General features: G+C 39.8%; 1 protein-coding gene across 4 annotated transcripts; it reads right to left on the bottom strand.

Annotated features, from left to right (window-relative positions):
• Nucleotides 1–1,188: 1,188 nt before the first annotated feature.
• Nucleotides 1,189–20,701, bottom strand: cobll1b (cordon-bleu WH2 repeat protein-like 1b). Of its 4 annotated transcripts, XM_020594727.1 has the most exons (14): nucleotides 20,439–20,701; nucleotides 20,154–20,235; nucleotides 9,398–9,586; nucleotides 8,192–8,396; nucleotides 7,873–8,098; nucleotides 7,662–7,706; nucleotides 7,482–7,576; nucleotides 7,045–7,281; nucleotides 6,832–6,961; nucleotides 4,833–5,055; nucleotides 4,652–4,740; nucleotides 2,479–3,884; nucleotides 1,412–1,558; nucleotides 1,189–1,315 (listed from the first exon to the last, which is right to left on the bottom strand). In XM_020594727.1, exons 1-13 carry the CDS (start codon nucleotides 20,464–20,466, stop codon nucleotides 1,445–1,447), a joined length of 3,069 nt encoding a protein of 1,022 aa, XP_020450383.1. In that variant the 5' UTR covers nucleotides 20,467–20,701; the 3' UTR covers nucleotides 1,189–1,315; nucleotides 1,412–1,444. The 4 variants fall into 4 exon arrangements, with proteins under 4 accessions (XP_020450383.1, XP_020450388.1, XP_020450385.1 ...); XM_020594732.1 differs by lacking the exons at nucleotides 20,154–20,235; nucleotides 20,439–20,701 and adding an exon at nucleotides 14,704–14,816; XM_020594729.1 differs by lacking the exons at nucleotides 20,154–20,235; nucleotides 20,439–20,701 and adding an exon at nucleotides 14,638–14,706.
• Nucleotides 20,702–20,965: the final 264 nt, after the last annotated feature.

Here is a 20,965-nt window from a genome sequence, read left to right as displayed (position 1 = left end):
AGGAGACCGGAGGTAGACCGAGGTTCAGCTGAGGTCCTACAGCGGATTGATACAGACCAAGAATTCCCAGGCAGCAGGAGAGAGCCAGAAATAACTCATAGCCTGGAACACATTCTTTGGATATCAGTCAAAGAAAATGCTAATTACAATGGTGTAGGATAAATGCCAAATCTATTTTAAGGAGTTAATAACAGTGTCTCACATACATTTGTATGTGAGAACAGCAGCACTAGATATAGCTAAGGAACACTTCAAAACTGATAGACTGACAACCAAGTATATTTCTGTTATAGTTCTTGTACCATACAAACCACTACATTCATTCCTCATGCTGATGATTAATTGTTCTTGTCCACTATAGTGTCTTCTTCATAGAGCTTCATAGTGCAAAAAACAAAACAAAAACAAACAAAAAAAACAACTCGGTGTTATAGTATATGCTGCTGGTGAAGTTGCAGTTTTCATGCTTATCTGTCTGCATGCCATATAATATACAAAATGTTCCTGAGATAAAAATCTTTCCTCGACCCAGCCAATGTTACAATATGGACTAAAAAAAATAATCCATCTTTACCTTATGGCTCCTACGTAGAATTTCCAATTCAGATCTTGAACCTTAGTTTTCATATTGTGGCTGAACAGGGGAATGAAAGTCACTGCAGCACAGGTGCTTTGCTGTAATGTCACAAACTAATCACGTTTGGAGCAGCTCGGTGCTCAGTGGGAACCGATACACACACACACACACACACACACACTTAAAGTCTGCATCATTTATGCACCAACTGAAGGCAACTATAAAGGAAACTGAAATGACAAAACTTTATTCATTACAACACTGCTTGACCAGAATAGGTGTACTGTACACAGTGTTTTGCATATATCCTAATCAAAACTAGTGCTTAAATACACATTTGATGTATAATCTAAGGAGGATTTAAGTACCTTAGGTCAGACACATCAAGTATTACTTAGATAATATATTTTCTGAATAAACCCAGTAATATTACAACTCTGGCACTTAGCCTAATAATTTAGAGAACTGTTCTCATTTAATAGTATTGTTCATATGACAGCAACGTATTAAACGCAACACAGGCATCACACAAAATAAAAAGTATTAAAGTATGCAGGTCAGCCAGAGATATTGCATAATGACATGTGAGAAAGTAAATCAAAATACAGCAATTATTAATCATCAAAATACATCATTTTATGTACACTACCAAAAGAGGTAAAACAAAAGTCCGTATCTGCTTCTGTGTTGTCAAATAAAGTGTTGTAGAAAACTCAAAGTAGACAGGATAAGCTCCTCCTGGAAGAAAAAACAAAACTCCATGCTTGTGTTGGGCACACATCTATATAATAATCTATATAACATCTATACTGCAAAGTATTGAATTTTGCTTACAGTAGACGATATGTCAGAAGAATTAAAGCACTGCTATGGACTGCTCTTTCCTTCCACCTCAGCAATCGCACTAAAAGATGGTGGTTGATCCTCCACCCTGTGCAGAATGGAGCCTTGGTCACTACCCACTTCTCTCTTTTCACTGCCCTGTGATGTTTCAAAAATAAAAAAAGACAACAGAGACAGTCACTGAAGAGTTACTGTGCCAGACAACATAAAACAACACCGCCGTTATCTTTTTCTATGCATTTTAAGAGCCACTAAAACAACAATATTGAGTCCAGCAAAGGTAGACAACAGTATTTCTACAGTTCATATACAAAAAGCCCCAATGACCTTGATGCCCCTAGTGTAGGAATTATCTCATTAATTTCCAGATCTGCACACATTATGATATATTAATTGAACAAGGCTTATAGTCCATTTTGTGCTTAAAATATGGTGTAAAATATTTGAGTGAAATCTATGTATCTAACATGTTTTGTAATCTTCATGGTGCACCAGAGATAAATCTTTTTACTCAGTAGTGTCTTTAAAAAAATAAGCATTTGAATTCTTTAGTTATTTACTGTCAGTAGGTTGTGCCCCTCATCTCCTCGGTGCCTCAACTCCCTCTCATCCTCTGCATCTTTTATTCTTTTTTTTTTTTATATAGTGTATAAATTATTAACAGACAAAATGATACAGCATAACCTTCTTGATCCTTAATTTAAAACAAACTAAACAGGACAAAAATTCAAATTGGTAAAAAAAACACAGAAAGCCCAAACTCATTTTCTTAAAGGGAGCACAGAAGATATTTTATTTTAAACCCTGGGCTGATTCAAGTCAATAGGTCACAGAAACTATTATGACTATTCTGCTGGATATATGGTCATGACAGTTGTTAACTTGCCACTGTGTAAATGGCTGAGGCAGTACCAGAAAGAAGCGCCACAGCAATTGTTTAAACAAACTAAAATCAAAGTATGCATTAAAAAACAACGACCAGTGACAGTGGTCTCATGAACAGACAGTCTTTACTGCTTTCATCTTTAATCATGTAAAACTTTGCTTTCAGAACTCACCTTGAGATTAGTTAATCCTTTTGACTCTATGACTGAAGAACAAGTTGTAATTGGAGAGAGGGGTGGTGAAACAGGTGAGTGAGGTGACTTTGGCCCATGGTATAAGGACTGGCTCCTTCTCACAGCAGAGGACACGGCCTGGGCAAACCGAGATGGGGTTGTAGGAGAGTAGGGCCTAGGGGCTGCAAAGCTTCTTAATTTTTCCAAGCTTAGCCCTGCACTTGGCTCTTTACATGGTAAACTACTTTGCCTAGTGATTTGCTTGATGGCTATGCCCCGGTCATCCCTTGTAGGGCAAAACTGGATGTTAGCAGCCCCAGTTGTCTCCTCCCAACACTGCATAGGAGGTGGTGATAACTTTGCTCTCTCTGCATTTTCTTGACCCTCTCTCTGGGCAAAGCTTTTCACTGCCGCTGAGGTTACATAATACCCAGATGGTTTTTTGTGCTGTGCAAAGCGGAAAGAACCAGGTTTAGGTTTAGTTGCAGGTGGAATTTTCACCTCCTTGACTTCTGCTGGTGAACCTACTTGAAATGTCCCATTAGCCGAGAATGAGATCTTCTCATCTGCTTTAGGTAAACTTGTTGGTGATGCGAAATGAGTAGATTCAGGTATGCATCCATTAACAGTGTCATGGTTAGTAGCAGTGCTGCTCAGTAAGTCTTCCCTGGGTATAGTAGAGTGTAGCTCACTTTTTTCCTCTGAGGCCTCCATCTGTCTTCGCGGTGCTGTGCTCTCCTCCAACTGAAGAGAACCAATATTAAGTCCCTCTTCTGGAGCCACAGGAGGTTTCTCCAGTGTCAGTGCGACTTCAAAATATCTCTGTTTCTCCAGAGATTTCTGAGGCACAATAGTATACGTTGTCATTCCCACCTTGGGGATGTAGTCCCTTGTCAGCTCATTGGAAGGCTTGGGCTTTGGCTCAGAGTCTGTAGCATAAACACATGGTGCCTTTGTTGTGGCAGGGGCACTTGGTATTGAGTGCTGGCATGAGGATGTCTCTGAGGTGTGGGAAAAGACATGTCTGAAGTCAGGTGGGTTCAGCTCCTCCGTCAAAGTGGCCATATCTTTCTTCCCTGCTGATTCAAGGGCTGTTGCATTATCTGCAAATGGAACTTTATCCATTTGTTGTGGTAGAGACACAGGCAGTGCGAAATCTGTTTGCACTTGAGCAACCTCTCCAGCGGGGCATGATGTGTTGGTGGCCACAGCACTCTCCAACCTGACAGCCTGCTCCTGCAGGGGTTCAGTGTTTTCCTGAACACAGGCCTGTCCTTCTGCATCCTGCATCACAGGCTGATGAGGACTGCTGGGTACAGTACTGCAATCTCCTTCAGCACTCTCAGTTGTAGACCTTTCACAGATTGGCTGTTGGCTTACATTTTCAACTTGACAAGGACCACTACCTATACAGGTAAAAGAAAATATTTTTCATGTGAGACAGGTGTGTTAACTTTCTTTGAGAAGCGCAAACACATCAAGTGAACAAAAAAAAAAAAAACCCTAAGTAGGCATTGTTGCAACAAAAGTCTTAGGCCACCATTAGTTTTTCAGGACCAAATGACGTCTACAGTCCAAAGTCAGCATTTAGTGTGACCTCTCCCCCCCCCTCCTTTGCACTTAGCACAGCTTGAATTCTCTTGAAATCTTGAAACTGTGACAGACCCTCCGCCATGTTTCAAACTGTTGGCGATTGGACTAGGAACATTTAAACCTTTGATTCATCACTCCATAATACTCTTCTCCTCTGATCTTCACTCCAATCTTTGCAGGCTTTTGCATATCTCAGCCTTTTCTTCCTGTTCCCCTTCTGAAAAAGCGGTTTCTTGGCTGCCGTCCTTCCACAAAGACCGTTCCTGATCAAGCTTCTTCAGACTGTGGACTTGGCAATCCAGATGAAGCTGCCAGATGCTAAACCAGGTCCTTCCTGGATTTCCTCTGGTCTCTCAAAGAAGAAACTCTGAGAAATTTGCTCTTTTTCTTGCTCTTCCACTCATTTTTGTGTTTTTTTAATACAGTGTACATATTTCCTACATTTTCTAGCTGCATTCTGATAAATAAATACATATAATCTTTCTAAAACAACAAATCTAATGGTGGCCTAAAACCTTTGCATAGTACTGTATCTGTAGAATAGATATTTAAAAAAAACCCAACACATTAATAAACCCACTTGTAACTTCCAGTTTAGATGAGTCTGTGCCAGCAGTTGTCCTCACATCACCGAGAGTTACAAACTCATTCACTGTGCTTTGCTGTTCACTGTAAAAACCAAGCAAACAACGGTTTAGAATTATTCTTAACGCTAATGAAAAAGCAGGCTCAGTCTTGAGAAGTCTTACTAGAGTTCGTACTTGCCATCTGAGGACATATCACAAGCCAGATCTTCCCCATTGCCCTCGACAGACATTGTGCTCAGTATTTCAGTATCTGGGGATGGGGAATGCAATGAAGCATCAGCTGACATGCTGAGGCTGCCGTCCTCTCCCTGGGTATCACTAGCAGTAGCAGACATTACAGAAGGAGTCACCTCCTCCTGCTCCATAATCTCCTCCAGTGTGTTAGCAGCTGTATCCCCTGTAAAAACATAAAGGAGCTCAATCAAAACTCACTGCCATTTACTGAGTGGCATTAGAAGTGTTGTTAAATGATCAGTAGAGTATCCAAAAATCACATTATGCCCACTTTGGCAAAGGCATGTATTGGCTGTAATATGTATATAAAAACTGATCATATGATTTAAGAAATTGTTATGAAGCTCAACTCATTTAGCAAAAATTCAAAGGTTGTATAACAGTTTTTAAGTTAGTATATATTTGTTCATTTTATTTTATTTTCCCACTGTAAACATATGCAAAACACAGTACTCATGGGTGTGTATATTCACACTTGCCATAAAGGTTCTTCTATTCCATTTATAAGGTTTCACATCTAACACCTGCTTTGTCTTGTTCTTAATTTAGCACTTCAACTTAGTGCAACACAGAGGAGCAGATAGCAAAAGGAATTCGGGGCTATTTAAACAAAACTCACTGTTCTCAGCCTCTGATCTCTTTGTCTACTGAGCTGCCCTGGGTTGTTTGGGAAAAACACCAGAGGAAGTGATCTTTCTGTGTGAACTCAATGTTCAAAAAACCAGGAGCAAGCGGAGGACGGAAGTGGTTACACATGGAAAGAGGAGTCATAGAATGCCTGGGTACATTTCCTAGTAATGTGGTCTGGGATATATGGTGCTGGTCAAAGGACTATGGGTAAACACGGAAGCCGTGACATTTTCTGATACAATAGCACAGTTCAAGTATAAACATGTAGAAAACATGTTTTTAAAGCCACAGAGGCTCAGTTTAAAGAACAAAAACTGCTGTTTGTGTGATACACAGGACATTAGTTCTTGCAATGACAATTCTGAATACACATGATGGAGTGAATTACATTCTGTATGTGGTGCTTACAGACATTGAAAAAGTCAATGGGAGCATCTAGTTCAAAACATATCCTTGTTGGTTATAAAAATCCAGTTCTCACTGTGGATAGATTTCAGTATTTTCCAATATTTAAACCAAAAGAGACCATTAAAGACAAAGTAATTAAAAACATGGTTGGTTCTGGATGAAAGCAGGATTCTCAAAAACCATCTAGCTCCTATCTATCTGCCCTACTTGCTATTTGTATGAATAGCCACATCCAGTTAAAGCTGTGCATTCACTAAATAAGCTTTATCAGTTTAGCTATATAAACTAAAATGCATTGGCTTTGCAGTTTAGAAGTTGTATTTTTAAATATTCTTAGTTTTTGATTTATCAAGAGAGATCTGTATATAGGACAGGTGGAGTTTCCCCTCACAGAATAATCCAGTGAGAGTGAGGAGAGTGAGTTATGTCTGCACAATCACAGGAAAGGACTGTTTGTGAAAGCAAGTTAATTATATTCATCCCAGGAAAATGACCAAAATACACCAGTAATTTGGAAAATCTTACTCGCAGATGGCGTTGAACCTGTAGAGTTAAACACAAGTCCTATTTAAAGCAATCATTTCCCATGCTCTTACCACCATAAACATGCTGTGATTTTGTCTCCTTACAGGGCTATAGTGTTCAACATGAAGAAGCACTGTTCAATAACAGCCACTAGGTGGCATACAAGTCAAATCAAATAAAAACTATTAACTCAGCTGCAACGTTTGAAAGGACCTGTCTTTGTCTTAAGGGTCAAAGTACACATGACAAAATGCCACACACCTTATATTCAACACAGAAATCAAACAATTACCCTAACAATCCACTGAATAAGTAAACATGACCACTTCTTATATGAAACTCTAATATATAGGCTCAGATTTAAACAAGGACAAACCTTGCAAACTTTGATCTAGAGGCACTGTTTCTTGGACAACAGCGCTAGGAGACGCGGGAGGTGGAGGAGCCTTGCGTTTGGTTCTCTTCAGTGAAGACTCTGCCGAGGACCCACGACTTAAACGAGACACCTAAGTAACAAAATGCAAGTTAGTTACATAATGAGTGCTCCTACAGATGTCAGAGCTTCTGTCTCATCAGTCAGTCCACTCACCTGGTCACGGTCTAGTTGGGAAACTGGCTCAGAATAGAGTCTCCGACGAGCACTAGGGTCCGAGGGGCAGCTCTGAGAGACAAAGACTGGGGGCTGGGGTGCACGTCTCTTCTTTGGCATGTCCATGGAGATTGTGGGAGAGCTGAGAGGAGACGAATTTGTGCTAGGTAAGGCCATGCTGCGCGGTCGAGGTTTGCTCACAAGTACTGGGGAAGCTGGGGCGCTGGCTGCCGTTGCCTTTAAAGAACAAACATCCAATCAAAACACGATAAGGAGGACTGTTCCCAAACAATGCAGCACACGTCAACCAATGGCAAAGAAAAGTAAACAAAACTCCCTCTGACATTTTACTTTCTAATACAGTTGTGTCCTTGGACAAATACTTCATACAGGATATGCAAAAAGAAAATATAACTGTTTTACTAAAGAACATCTACCTGGTCTGACTTTTTCTTGCTTTTTCTGAACAAACTAAAGAGGCCTTTGTTTTCTTTCTCTTTCTGAGTCTTATCTTTGCCTGGCTGGACTGTTCCTGAAAAACAAAGACAACAAGAAAACAGTCAGAAAACTGATGGCTCTGTCAATACTAATCATAGAGTTTTAAAAAAATGAAATACCTGCTTGACTTGTTGAGGCTGGACACACAGGAGAATCAGGTTGTCCTGCAGAGCCAACAAGCATGAGATTTAATGCAGAACAAATGGTATATACACAACAAGTGAGCTGATGAGGGAGGTATGTCAAATATCAGATGGTAAATAGGCTAAAACACAAAATCTCACATCAGTATGCACAAGGGTTGGATCTTTTAATAGACAGTACTTGTACCTTTAGTGTCTCTTGCATAAAGCTCTCTTATTGCATAATCATTTAGAGAACTGGACAAGTCCAAAGGGGCCAGTGATTGGACATCTCTCAATAGAACCGTAGACTCCATGTCAAATTCACATTTCTCACATATTGCTGGTAAGAGCTCGGCCAGTGGAACTCGGGGATTGACCCGTAATATAGTTTTCTGGGTCTTTTTGTAGTTTATCACCATCCGAACAGTTGCCTGGAGAAAACAAAATGTGCTCGTTTGATTACATTTGTTTACTCAACATGAACAGCAAATAGTGTTTCCAGCATGCTGATGTACTCAATGTACCTCAGGCATCTGAGGACCCGTCTTCTTGTTTTTATCCTCCCCTTTAGGTTTAAGTATAATCTTCTCCGCATCCACAGTCCCTATGAGTGTATTAGGCTTCAGCTTGACGCTGTTCCTGTTGGCGGTGACCAGTTCTAAGGTGTGGCTCGAGGGGTTCAGGTGATACTTTGCACAAAGCGTCACTAACAGATCCATGAGGGGTTGGCTGAAAGTCAAAGAGAAAATAAACTCATTTGTTTAACATAAGAAGGTAGAAGTGAGGTGAAATGTTAAGTACCAGGTGCACAAAGAAAATGTAACAAAGTACTTTTAATATAAAATAAAAATGACTTAACATAATGGATGTTTTGTTAACAAACAGGCATAACAATTGCTTGACTTATAAATTAATTTTATACTTTAATACAAGGATAGTTTAGAGTTCCCTTGGGGAAAAAACAGTTAATTTCATGGGCTGGTAGCTTCATTGATTTAAATAAGTTTATGTTTAAAGAAGATGTGCAGAATGTGTGGAAACAGAAACTGCATGGCGCTTTCCTGGCTATGATAATGCAGTAGATAACCTTAAGGCCTTAAACTTAAACCCTTAAATAAAGCACCAACTCTGTTGTGCAGGCATTTAGAAAAGGTTTAGAGGAGAAAAGAAGGCAAAGAATTCAGAGCTTAGTCTTTCCTCACTGAATCACTTTCATTCATTCTTCAAGACTCCAAGGTGCAAAAGATAGAATGTTTGTAAACTTTGTGCATTAAAATAAAGATAATGGTATCTTAAGTAAACTCCGTCAATGGAATGTTGAAGCAGTGCGAACGAGCTGACTCACAGACGGACACGGAGTTCTTGAAAATAGACATGGAGATATGTTGACACATTGATCTGATAAGGTGGTGCAGTTCCAGCTGAAGTATTTAACAGTAAGTTGTATATGTATTGTTATTTCACTAGCATGCGATCAGATAATTTATGTTGCATTAATCCCTCACTCAATCGTTTGAGAACAAAAATAAATAAATGCAATCTCCACAATCTGACTGGAACTGAACTTTATGTAATGACTTCATCTGACTTCAGCCTACACTGAAATGTTCAGCATTAACCAACACACAATTGCAAATGTAATCATCCAATATACAGTATGCAACTTTATGAATTTAAGCTTCACACATCACGACCATGGGATACTGATTTACACTGATGTCTAACTGTACCTTCCATGAACCACTGTCATCTTTTCCACTCCCCCAGGCAAAACCACATGCAGAGAGAGGTTTTTATCATTAAGGTTCTCCTTCTGGTCCATGGTGAAATGATGGTTTCCTGGGTAAAACTGAGAGAAACCTGGGGAATCCGGCCTCTTTAGTCCTGGTGGGGATGGTGCTTTGCTTTTGGTTGACACCCTGTAGTTGGACAAGAAAGCGTAGGTTATTCTCAGTTTCTTGGCCATTTGCAAAAGCAAACAACAACAAAAAAAAAGTCTGACTGTTGCACGCGCACACACACACACACACACACAGTGTGCCACAAAAATGAACATTTTAGAGAAAGACCAGGAATAACTTAACTTGTTCATTTTCAAACAAAAGGTAATTAAAATGGTTTTTGCCATTTCAGACAATAACGTGGTTGAAAATCAAAGTGCGCCTGGCAGCATGAAAGGAATCCTTTCTTCCTCGAGTTTTAGGAAGCAGTGAGACTACTACATAAAAGAGCTCAAGTCCACTTTGCAAACAAGTCACAAGACAACCAAGTGGACAAACGTGCTCACTGAGTCATGAAGAAATGGCTGTGAATAGACAGATGTGAGAGACTGAAAAAGAAAAGATAGAGACATTGGTTTCAGTAACTGTAAACATCACTTGGTACAACTAGGACTGTGTGAGAAACTATGATGAAGAGATTTCAGGTCTGAAGTGTGTTTTTGAGTGTTTGTCTAGGTTTGACATTCCTGGAAACTGTGTTAATAAAGTGTGAAAGAGAGCAGTAGCTGTCAGGTGTTACAGGCTGACCAGGTATGCCACACAATAAATGAACAGTTCAATAGATTGTATTACACATTACCACTGATTTCATTCCTCCCAAGCTTTACATGACTCTCTCTTAGAAAGTCATTTATACTATAGTAAATCTGTGATGCATTCTATTTCAGATAATTACACCTTTGTCATAAGGCTCATATGAGGAGGTGAAACATATAAACCTGTCTGTTAAAAAAACATTTGAATCTGAACAGTCATTATTATCATGTTTTAGGATTAGCTGTAACACCTTTTGTTGTGTTATAGTTCCACTGAAAAGATAAGTTGCAGATATTATGATGCTAAGAAACCAAATCACATCAACCCAGAAAAAAATCGCACTGATGTACTAGGATGCCATCAAGTGGCAAAGTGGGCCAAGGAATCAGTAAGTGTAGAATCATTCAAGCCCCACTTAACAAAGATAAAGTAGGGTTTTGCAGACCCGGTGCCCTTAATTTTGGACTCTACAGTCCCACGTGGGGGGCACCACTTATTCAATCAGGAATCTGAGCAATGCAAGCTCACAGACTCCACAGAGACCCGTCGAGCAAAGGATTATTAGTCTTGCTACGGGGGCAGATGTCCTTAAACACCGTGACGAAGACACATAGGAAAACACGCACACACTGAGACACATGCTGAGGAAAGGCTCACTCTAGTACTAGTGAATGCACCAACACTATTGGCAAAATCTGCCATTTTATAGCACTCAAATTCTCTTGTGAAACTGAAATATGTCACAATGTAAAACATATTTAGAACCTTATTAATTTGAGACAAAGGTTCAGGCATATCTACAAATGTCAGGGAAAAAAAAGTTCATGCATTGTTTTTAGTCTGCTATTCCTCAGCAAAATACATGGCAGGGTTTGAAACCCATACAGATGTGCCTGTATGAGAAGGGTTTGAAACCCATACAGATGTGCCTGAGATGTGAGAGCATTTACTGTACCTTGTAAGAGGGCAGTCGCACTACAGGCAATACTGAGGTGGTCATTTGAGAAACTGCAGGCAGCTTCTTTATCCATTCATCTCTCATAAGGCCACACAATCTAGCGCTGGCAATAACCAGCAAATCCAAATGCTGCCAGTGAATTACAGTAGTGTTTATTTTTGTTGATTCCTTTCTGGAGCGCGACAGTAAATTTTCTTGAAAAATAAATGGAAAGGAACAAATGCCAAGTGAACCCAGCTAGGGTCCAAGTACAAACCACACCACTCGTGGGGACTCCTGGGTTGGGATGCAGCTATTTGGAAGTCCAATACACAATCCATATCTTCTTATTAACTACTGTAATGTCTAAATATAACAGTTTTAGGAGGCCCAATGATACGTTAAATATCCATGGAGTCAGTATGGTTGACATGTTAACCATAATAATGTTACAAGATCAGGTTCTCCTCCATTTTCATGGCTGTGCGTGTTTGTCAGTTTATTTTGGCGTTCATCACTTATAGTGGCTGACATACAATTAATGAAGATTGTGTGTGTTTTTATCTAAATTTGAATTCCACAAACTGCGTGGATCTGGGTGACTAAAATGATGAGTAGCATGAAATACTTCTAGATACATCTGATTGTCATCATTTCCACTGACTAAAGTAGAAAAACCTGTTCTAGAAGGTAAGATCTCAGAGGGGAGAAGGAAAAGGCTGTGCCGGACCCTGATGCAGTACTGATACTATCGCTAAATAATGGCATGTACTCATCTATTGCCTATCAAAGACTATAGTTCACCAAGTCTCCTTTGCTAAAACACCGCAGGATAATTAGTCCACATGATTACTCATACAGGTCTGTTGACATTTTGGATGAGAATAAAAAATGCAAATGTCTTTAAACCTTTGTGATCTCTAATTCTTTGGACTGTAACTAGCAAAAATGCAGTCCAGAGGCTGAGCTTCATGCTGACACAACTTTTTTTTTTTTTTTTTTTTTGCTGTATCTAAAAATCACCATAGTAAAACATATTAAATTAATTAATTTCTGACACACACATTGGCCACTGTGTTTCCAAATGGACATTTGACTGTCACAGCTTATACAAGATGTGCTTCATATTGCATCGCCTGAAGAAAATCAGCACCTGCATGGGTGTTTGTGTCTGTACTTCGTATGCAGTCTTGCCCTTTCTCATTGTTGTTTTGTGTACAGTAATAATGCCACACAGCAAAATTTCCAGCTCACACAGCACTGCTTGACTAAATAGGCTGATTTAAATAACACTGGCAAAGGACACATATGTTCCACCATGAGGACTAAACAACTCTCAGTATGTTGTTCTTTTTATCCAGTATGATCAAACACTACTATGGGTAGCTGGTGTCATTGTAACACTCTGACACTGGAACACTGATGTTTTAGACATCTGCCTTGTGAATAATATTGACATGTTAAAATGTAACCCCTCTCAACCCAAATTAGACAGTTTGAAGGATGTAGAGAAGTAAGAAAGGAAGGGTTAGAGGGATAATAACAAACAGATCACACAGTTGGTGTGAAACCACTAATATGACCACGAATTTCCTGCTCGTATGTCAACACACAGACTAGCTAAAACTGATATTTACTCTGAGGTCTCTACTGGGTTCAAAGTCCTGTTTTCAATGCTCTAGCTGTTTATTTTGCAATGGAATTATAACCATTTAGTGCTATTTGTGAACATTTTCCACACATTTTACAAATGCTCTAGAACTGGGCCTTGTAAGTAGGTTTATTTGATACAGCTCTTAAGTGATTTTCAGTTCAACTATGAACTGAATAAATAAAAAACAATTAATACATTTGTATGGAGAATTACACAATCAACATGCCTCAGGTTCATGGTGAGCCCAGTTTATACAGCTGTGTCACTAGTAATTTCATCACAACACGTTGAGCAGGTGACAGACAGACACAGGCTGCTTGTGGTTTTTTTTTTTTTTTCCTTCCAGAAGCCCGGGATGTGTTGCTGAATGAGAGGAGACGTGTTGAAGCTTGACTGTGCTGATGCCTCATGCACAGGGTTTCCCTGGGAGGTCTGACACTCACAAACAAGCCTATTCAACACCAGAGGACATGCTTGACAGACGTGATCACAGACTACCAGGAAATAACAGGCCTGTTATCGGCGTGTTATTTGTTACCGTTTCATCATGCGATCTTCTTGCATATTTCAGTTGTGCAAACAACTGGACTCAGATACACACTGTGATAAAAACAAGCATTCTGATGATGTGATCAACTGACTTTCTTGATTTAACTTTAGCCATCCGCTGATTTCTGATTTGAATACAGATGTCTAGTGTTCTGCCTGTCACCTGATTAAAAAATGTGCTAGATAGCTTGAGGCAAACATAAGTCTTCCAAAGCTCCAATCTGCTTGATTAGATTTTAGCCAAATCTCTGATAAACCTCAAAATGATAAAGGGAAACAAAGGGCGAGCATGATGTCCAAATGCTGCTTCTGATGTAAAAATACTTCAAATGCTTTGTGCTTTTGTGTGAAAAAGACAGAATGACAGAGAGAGACAGAGGTGAAAGACAGAGTTTAAAGATGCATGTCCTTTGTTATAATTTTTCAAAAATGAAAAGTAATCGTAATACCGGGAGGAGTCACCCAGCTGAACAAAATAATATCCAAATTCCCTACATTCCATTACACTTTGCTCAAGCTGGCATGACTTTTACCAGAAACATTTCAGTCACTTCTATGTACTTTTTTTTCTACCCAATAGATTAAACACACCTCAAGCCCTGGATCGATTGTAAGAATGATTAAATGGGAGCAGCCCAGAGGAGAAACCAGACTGAAGCATCGGCAGAAATTTAAATTGCTTTTAAGTTTCTGTGATGGAAAAGAATTAGCAAAAAATGTCTACCGTGGTATGGTAGCAGCTGCTGAGCAGCAGGATGAGCCCTTGGGGAAAGGTGGGTTCATGCACAAAGAAACAAGTTTTCAAAACAGCCAGTGTGCTCAGTCACATTCTCAGACAACTGCCTAATTATTTTAAGAAACAAGAACAATTCCATGCTCCAATGACCAAACACTTGCAATAGTTTGCTAGTTAGCTATAAAATCAAAGTGAAAGAGTCAAACATATCAGTGCACATTTCAAGTCAAAACCCATAGGCGGCTCTCAGTGTGGATGGAAAAAATGCACAAACATAACTCAAGGTTCACTGCAACAGCTTTTGAGGAAGTCAGTGACAGCACTGAGCTGTACAGATAATACTATAGACACAACAATGAGAAGAACTACAACTTTGGAGGCCAATGTTTGACTATAGCAGATTGGCCTGTTTCCCTCTCACTTTGCCCACACTTCATTCTACGCTCTTACCTCTCTGCCCAAGGTCATCTCCGCTCACATAATTTCCATTCTGCTGTGTATCTCCCATGAGATGTCAGAGAGACTAACCTCTATCAGTATAGCTTCAAAAGGCCCACCTTAATGAGACGCCCAAGCTGTGACATCAGAAATCTCCTCTGCCTACATCCCATCGGCCCCCTTACCGCGTTCGTAGCACTCCCCCTGCGGTCACAAACAGAAAGGTAAGCAGCTGTGCCTCCCTGTGCAGACATGAGCCTGTGGGTGGGGCCAGTGGAGCAACAGTGTACCGAGGGCTTTTAAAGGTACCTCAGGCAAAAACTGGGCTTCAAATCTAATCATGCCAGTAAAAATGTGATCAAAGCCCCCTCCCCCAAAAAGCGAGTTAGAAGGACTCTTCTCTCCTTTTAGATTTAAAACGGCCTTGAAAACCTTGCCACTCCCTAATTTCATCACGTATTTCTTCTGTGTTTGCTTTTCATTATAAAAGCACTGCCAGCTTTTCAAAACCACACCTTAGTTCTGCAAAACTGATTCACTCTGAAAGCACGTTATAAGACTTGTCGGTTGAGAGCAACGACGATAATAGTGATTATGACAAACAAACATATGGAACAAGTAATTTCCTAAGTTCCTCCACGGATGTGAACACTAGTGAGCTCATATTTGGATTCTGATCATTTCATTATGTTTCCTCACTTTCTCGAAAATGCAGCCCAAACACTCCCAAGGTAAATGATAATTATCATAAATACACTTCTGATAAGAACATTTATCTTCAAAATACATGAATAGAAAACCACATATTCTAGCAGCTGGGTAGCATTGTCAAAGGCTGTCAAAACAGGCGGTCAGCACCTTATTGTTAACAAATCCAGCCCGAGAATGTCCTCATTGTTAACTTAATCAACACTTTACAGAATAAAGATTAGTCAGTCTAAAGTGGGGAATTGTATCGCTTCCTGTTAAGCTGAGGAATGACATGTTCAGACTTATTCTTCTGTTTGTTTAGATACAGATAACATACTTTGAATATTTAATGAACAGATTTTTCCCTGTTTTCTCTAATCACACAAAAAGTTTGCAGCATTTTTTTTTTCCAAAAGCAGGAAGGTATAATCTTGGCTTCTAGCAAAATTAGAAGACTACAATTTTCCTTTATTAAAAAGGATTAGAATTTATCAAATTTTTGTTGAACAAACATTTGATATCCCAGTATGAAATAAGTGCTCAACACCAGTCCTTTATCAGCAGCCCTACATGTTCTCTTACAAATGTGCCCCACTGTCCAAACACCACCACTGGCTACCATTAGACGATAAGGAGGTTAAGTGTGGAGGAGGGGTGGAGTTACTGTAAGGAGCTGGAGAGGAATGGGGGGGGTCATCCCTGAGGAAAGGAGGAAAGACAAAACACAGAATCAGAGCCACAGCTGGTAATTTGGTGAGAGGTTACTCACAGTAAACACAAGCTTTTAAAAGGGGGTCTGGAAAGGCCATTACTACACAAGCAGCCTAGGATGGAGAGATTTGATACAACGTTAGTCTTTTAAATTGAGGCTACTGCTTTTGGTCAATTTTCTTAAAAAAAAAAAAAAAAAAAAAAATTCCCACAGTGTTTTCCAGGACAGGCCTGGTTCAAGTCAAACTCTCAGGACATCCTTAGCACCATTATGTAGAATTCTAATAAACATTTAAGGAGCAACCTTGTGTGTGTATTAAGTAATATTCATTGGTCACGACCTGCCTCATTTTCACTGTTTTATTACTCCCGGTGGTGCTCATGCTTGTATCCTATGTTGTACGATTCCTAACAGTGCAGCAGAGCCAGAGTAAGTTAGCAAGTCAGTCAGCAAGTTAGGCAATGAGATTAAAGATTATATGAGGAGATCTTTCAGTTCCCTGTCCAATGTTCCGTGTCATTCTACTCTGTGAAGTGAGCATTGCTATGCTACATTATCCTCACCTTATCTCAAAGAAGCTCAAATATTTTTACAAAAACACTGTACCAAAATAAACATAACCAGGTTTTGTCTCTGCAAGGGAAAAACAAGAACGTGTGGGACACATACAGGAAAGACCAGTATTTCAGTCTGTTTATGCACAAATAAAACTTCTCAAATGTAATAAACCTGTCAAGATGGTGAACTTGGAACAAGTTGTTAGGGTTTGCAGCTATTCTTTTCCAGATACATACTCTATAATAGTCCTACATAGTTGGAAAAACATACCATCTACATATCTTCTGGTAACTTGACTGAAAGTGTGCTTTTTTTAAAAGCGAGACCAACATTTACATTAACTAATCTGGTGAGAGACAAAGCTCCACGTTGAGTCACAGTTAATACTATCACACTGTGTCCTTTCATCTGAAACAATGCAGCATTGTCTACATTGGGACATCTTTTCAAAGGCTAAACCAGCATGCCTTCCCTCTTTTGGCGATCACATAAACTGGAGTTTCTAAAGACAGTGAATTTGCAAAACAGGCACATTTATCTGTTTTATTGCTAACAGTGTGAACAGAATAAGCAGTACTGCCCAAACCTCCAAATCTGAACTCAAACAGAAAACATTTCACCTTCATGTTACAAGGGTTTTATACCCGTTTCTCATATATAATCTCAAGGCAAGAACACATCTGTCCTAATCTTTCATTTTCACAGTCCAAAGAGGCTTTTGCACCACAGAAGAGACATATGCACTGAGATAGCGCCACCTAGAGAACCAATTCAAGGTGTGCAATTTCTCATTTTATACCTAGCACTTGATAGCTTGTCAGTGATTGGATAACAGACAGACAGTCTGTCAAGGTCTCGTTAAAGTAAACTCAGAACGTTTTCTAGATGTCTCATATAAAACATGACAAACACTGATAATGAAGGTCAAGCAAATCAAGGCAATTTGCTCCTTTGTCAAATAAAATGTCTGAGTGTTATTGGAGATAAGTAAAAGTTTCTATTGAGAGCGCACAAAGGACTAATTCATGTTCATTCTGAATGTTACCCAGGCCAAGAGTAGGAGGCATCCAACTGTTATGCCCTGGAAGAGCACATAACAGAAACAAAGGAGGGATGAGACAGGCCAGCGTACAGGCAGGATCTGTGCAGCAGATCTGTTTAAACAGGCTGCTGTACACAATATCACTATTATATAAATACTGTACATAACCATAATGTTTACTTTAGAGATAAAAAGAAAAACACTGTCATAATAACCAACAAACTGTTTCATAATATCCGTTAAGTGTCCAGTGAGAAGTATTTACGGTATTTATAGTCAGTGCGTTGGCTTCGGTGTGAAAACAAAGACAACCCATTCTTCTCTTTTGCCAAGATGTTGGCCATTTTGACTGTTTCAGCCCTGTGAGGCAGAAAGCATGACATATAACATATTCAGTAAGACAGCAGCTCATTGCCAGGGCAAGCTAGCAGGACCTCAATACTGATTTTCCACTTGCTTTATCTGGATATCTTTGAATGACATACTTTATCTTGCTTTTGACCAGTGGCCATGCTGTAGACCAAATTATATTTCCCTGAATTAAGACAACCTTTGTGTCCCTGAGCACATTTTCAAGGAGAAATATGCCTCAGTCTACTTGAGGCCCTGTGATTTGTCTATCTTTACTTTGATCACTGTGCTTCGACTCCACACGCCCACATTTTTAAAGTATCCCACTTTGACCAGTCAGTCTTGCCATGATTTTCTTCTGTAGACTCCTGTGAGCAGCTGTGCCCTTGGACTGCCTGCATGTCTAAATGAAACAGCTGTGGGGATTCACAATGCTTTAACTAATTCCACATTCTGCCCTGAAGAAAGCCAGCCATGTGAGATCATGGTTTAAAAGTGTGTTCAATTAGCAGGGCTCTGAGCAGTGCACTGTTAGAGTAGATAGGCATGAATGATTATGGTTCTAGAACACATACAATTATTAAGAAAAAATAAAATCAACACTAGCTTGCTGGATAGTCAAGCATCTAAAGGGCTGATGACTATGAAGATTGCGTCAAAGGATATCGTATTATCCTGCCATCAAAAATAAAACAAGAAAGAAACCATGTTCCAATAATGCTGTCAAAACTATTATATACTACAGTAAGTGTGTGCTAGTGCTCAGTGCTTGGGAAACAGCCAGCCCAGTGATTCTGGAGACGACAGTGGGCAGAGCAGTCGTCTCCCAACCAGGAGGTCGTAGGTCTGAATCTCGGTGCCTGCAGTCCACGTGTCGAAGTGTCCTTGGGCAAGACACTGAACCCCCCGTTGCCCCACGATGGTTAGAGCCATCGGTTGAGTTGGCGCCGCAGATGGCTGCCATCGGTTCTGTACCGGAAACAAATTCCTTATGTGTGTAACATACTTGGCTAAATAAAAGTGATTATCTTACCTTCTGGCACAGACAGTATTTGGATAACAAATGTATTGTAGCTTTTTGGGCGGGAGTTTTCACACACGATTGCATTTGAAAAAGTGAGAAGCAGCAGGTCTAGTGGCTACAAATATATAAACCCACAAATAGCAGAAGGAGCATGTGCTTTCTCTCACACTCCATCAGCTTGTGGAACAGTGTGGTTTACTTTTCCAAATAATAGTCAGGCCACAGAGATTTAGGTAGCATGCTGCACCCTATTTCCAAGGAGTGTGGCTGTGCTCCCAGAGTAAATAATACTACTAAAATATGAAGACAAGTCACACCAAGAGGGTTATTTTGTAGTAAACTAAATACGATGTGTCTGAATGTTGTTAATACAAGTGGGAAATTAGAGGGCAGGACCGGAAACTTTGCTCAGCTATCATGGAACACCGGATTGAAAACTATCATTATATTCAAACTGTCCAACTCACCTCTAAGTTGAATCTCTAAAACTCAGCAGATCTCCCCTGAATGCCAAGGGAGTGAGTAGTGACTCCAATGATTCCAACCACTGTAATAATATAAGCAGCTGACATCATCTCAAAGTCCCTGAACCAAAACTGATGGGAAATTCCATCATGTCATATACTCACAGGACAGTTTTACTCTTGACTTGACTGTCAGACATGACGAATCAGTATTTTATAGAATATCAGTTTCAAGCCCAGTGGGGTGTGTGATCTCCACAAGAAAAATGGTCATAAGGCTCATCACAGAGACAGAGGAGGCAGAATGTTGTTCCTGTAAAATGCTTCCCATGACCTCTACATATGGTCAAGGCAATTTCTCAGTATAACCCAGAGCAGGAAATGAGGAGAGTTCAAAGGTTGAAACGTCTGCAGAAACTGTGACTGTGATGTACAGAACAAAGGGAATGTTAGCTGAAAGCTGGTAAAGCAGATTTTACAGTGGTGCTCATACCTTAAACAGCTCAGTGAGAAAACTGCTGTTGCTGCCTCATGCAAGTTATCACAACACAATTTGCCAGTCATATAGTGGAAGAGCTTGGCATTACATCTTTGCACAATGAAAAAGCTAAGTCCTTTGTCTTTATTTTTTACATCCTATAACCGTTTTAGTATTTTTCCCCATAAACAATAATGTCAATCTTCTTTTCTGGGAAACGGTGTACGACACGCATTAGAAGACAACATTAGGTTTTACTGACAAATAAAATACACAGAAAGGACAAACTATAATCCCAGTGACAGCAGCTACATACCTCAGACCAGAGCTCCGTGGATGGGGCTGGGATTCATGATCATCCATGACTAAACTCGTAAGTTTAAAAAAAATCCCTCGTGCTGGTCAAAAACAAACAAAAAGCACAAAATATTTTAGTACGACTTAGATGCAAAGTATAATCTACTGCTTACAAGTGATGCCAACGGAGAAATACTGAAATAGGGGCGAATCCCACATGATGTCATCAAATTTTCAGTCATATAAACTGTTTTCCTTCTTAAATGTGGCTTACGATTAAAAGCATTTACTGTTCATGTCTTACCATGAATGCAGCGGATTTTCGAAGTCATCTAACTTCCATTCGTCTTCAAAAAGGTAACGTTAGTTGTAGACTGCCACGCACAGGTTTTGCTTGATCCATAATTCCGCTTTAGTTCTGGGCTTTGCGCCTTTTTACGCAAATCATTCCCGTGTTTTTGTTGTTTTCTCTCTTCTCTTTAAACTATGCTTTCGTACGTATCAGAGCAATTTCCTTGCCGACACCATACACAACTCTGCCGACTTTTTCTACACATCCAGTGCTACATGAGCTGACAAAGTGGGGCGGCTCTTAAATCCAATTCACCTTCCCTCCAGGAAGTTGATGGAACATTTTGCGCAACGGGCATGAGTTTACATCTGAGCAAGAAGAACCAACAATCCCACACAACCATGCTGTAAACAACAACACAAGTAAGTCCACTAATTTCTGATTCTTCTGCTACTGTTTAATGGCGGTTGGCAACAGCTAAGTCCACTAATTTAGTGCGAAACAATCTGTATCAAAAATCATCAACGCTGTAGTTTTGA

Source organism: Monopterus albus, unplaced genomic scaffold, assembly GCF_001952655.1.
Source record: "Monopterus albus unplaced genomic scaffold, M_albus_1.0 scaffold24.1, whole genome shotgun sequence".
NCBI lineage: Eukaryota > Metazoa > Chordata > Actinopteri > Synbranchiformes > Synbranchidae > Monopterus > Monopterus albus.
The sequence above is the reverse complement of the archived record's forward strand: the minus strand, read 5'-3'. Positions and strand labels throughout refer to the sequence as shown.

Coding starts and splice junctions, on each gene's coding strand:
- cobll1b (XM_020594727.1), bottom strand. CDS start 20,466: ATGACTTCGAAAATCCGCTGCATTCATG. Junction 9,587..20,153: donor CCACGGAGCTCTGGTCTGAG/GTATGTAGCTGC, acceptor GTCCAACTACAG/GGTGTCAACCAAAAGCAAAG. Junction 8,099..8,191: donor CGGGTCCTCAGATGCCTGAG/GTACATTGAGTA, acceptor TGTTTTCTCCAG/GCAACTGTTCGGATGGTGAT.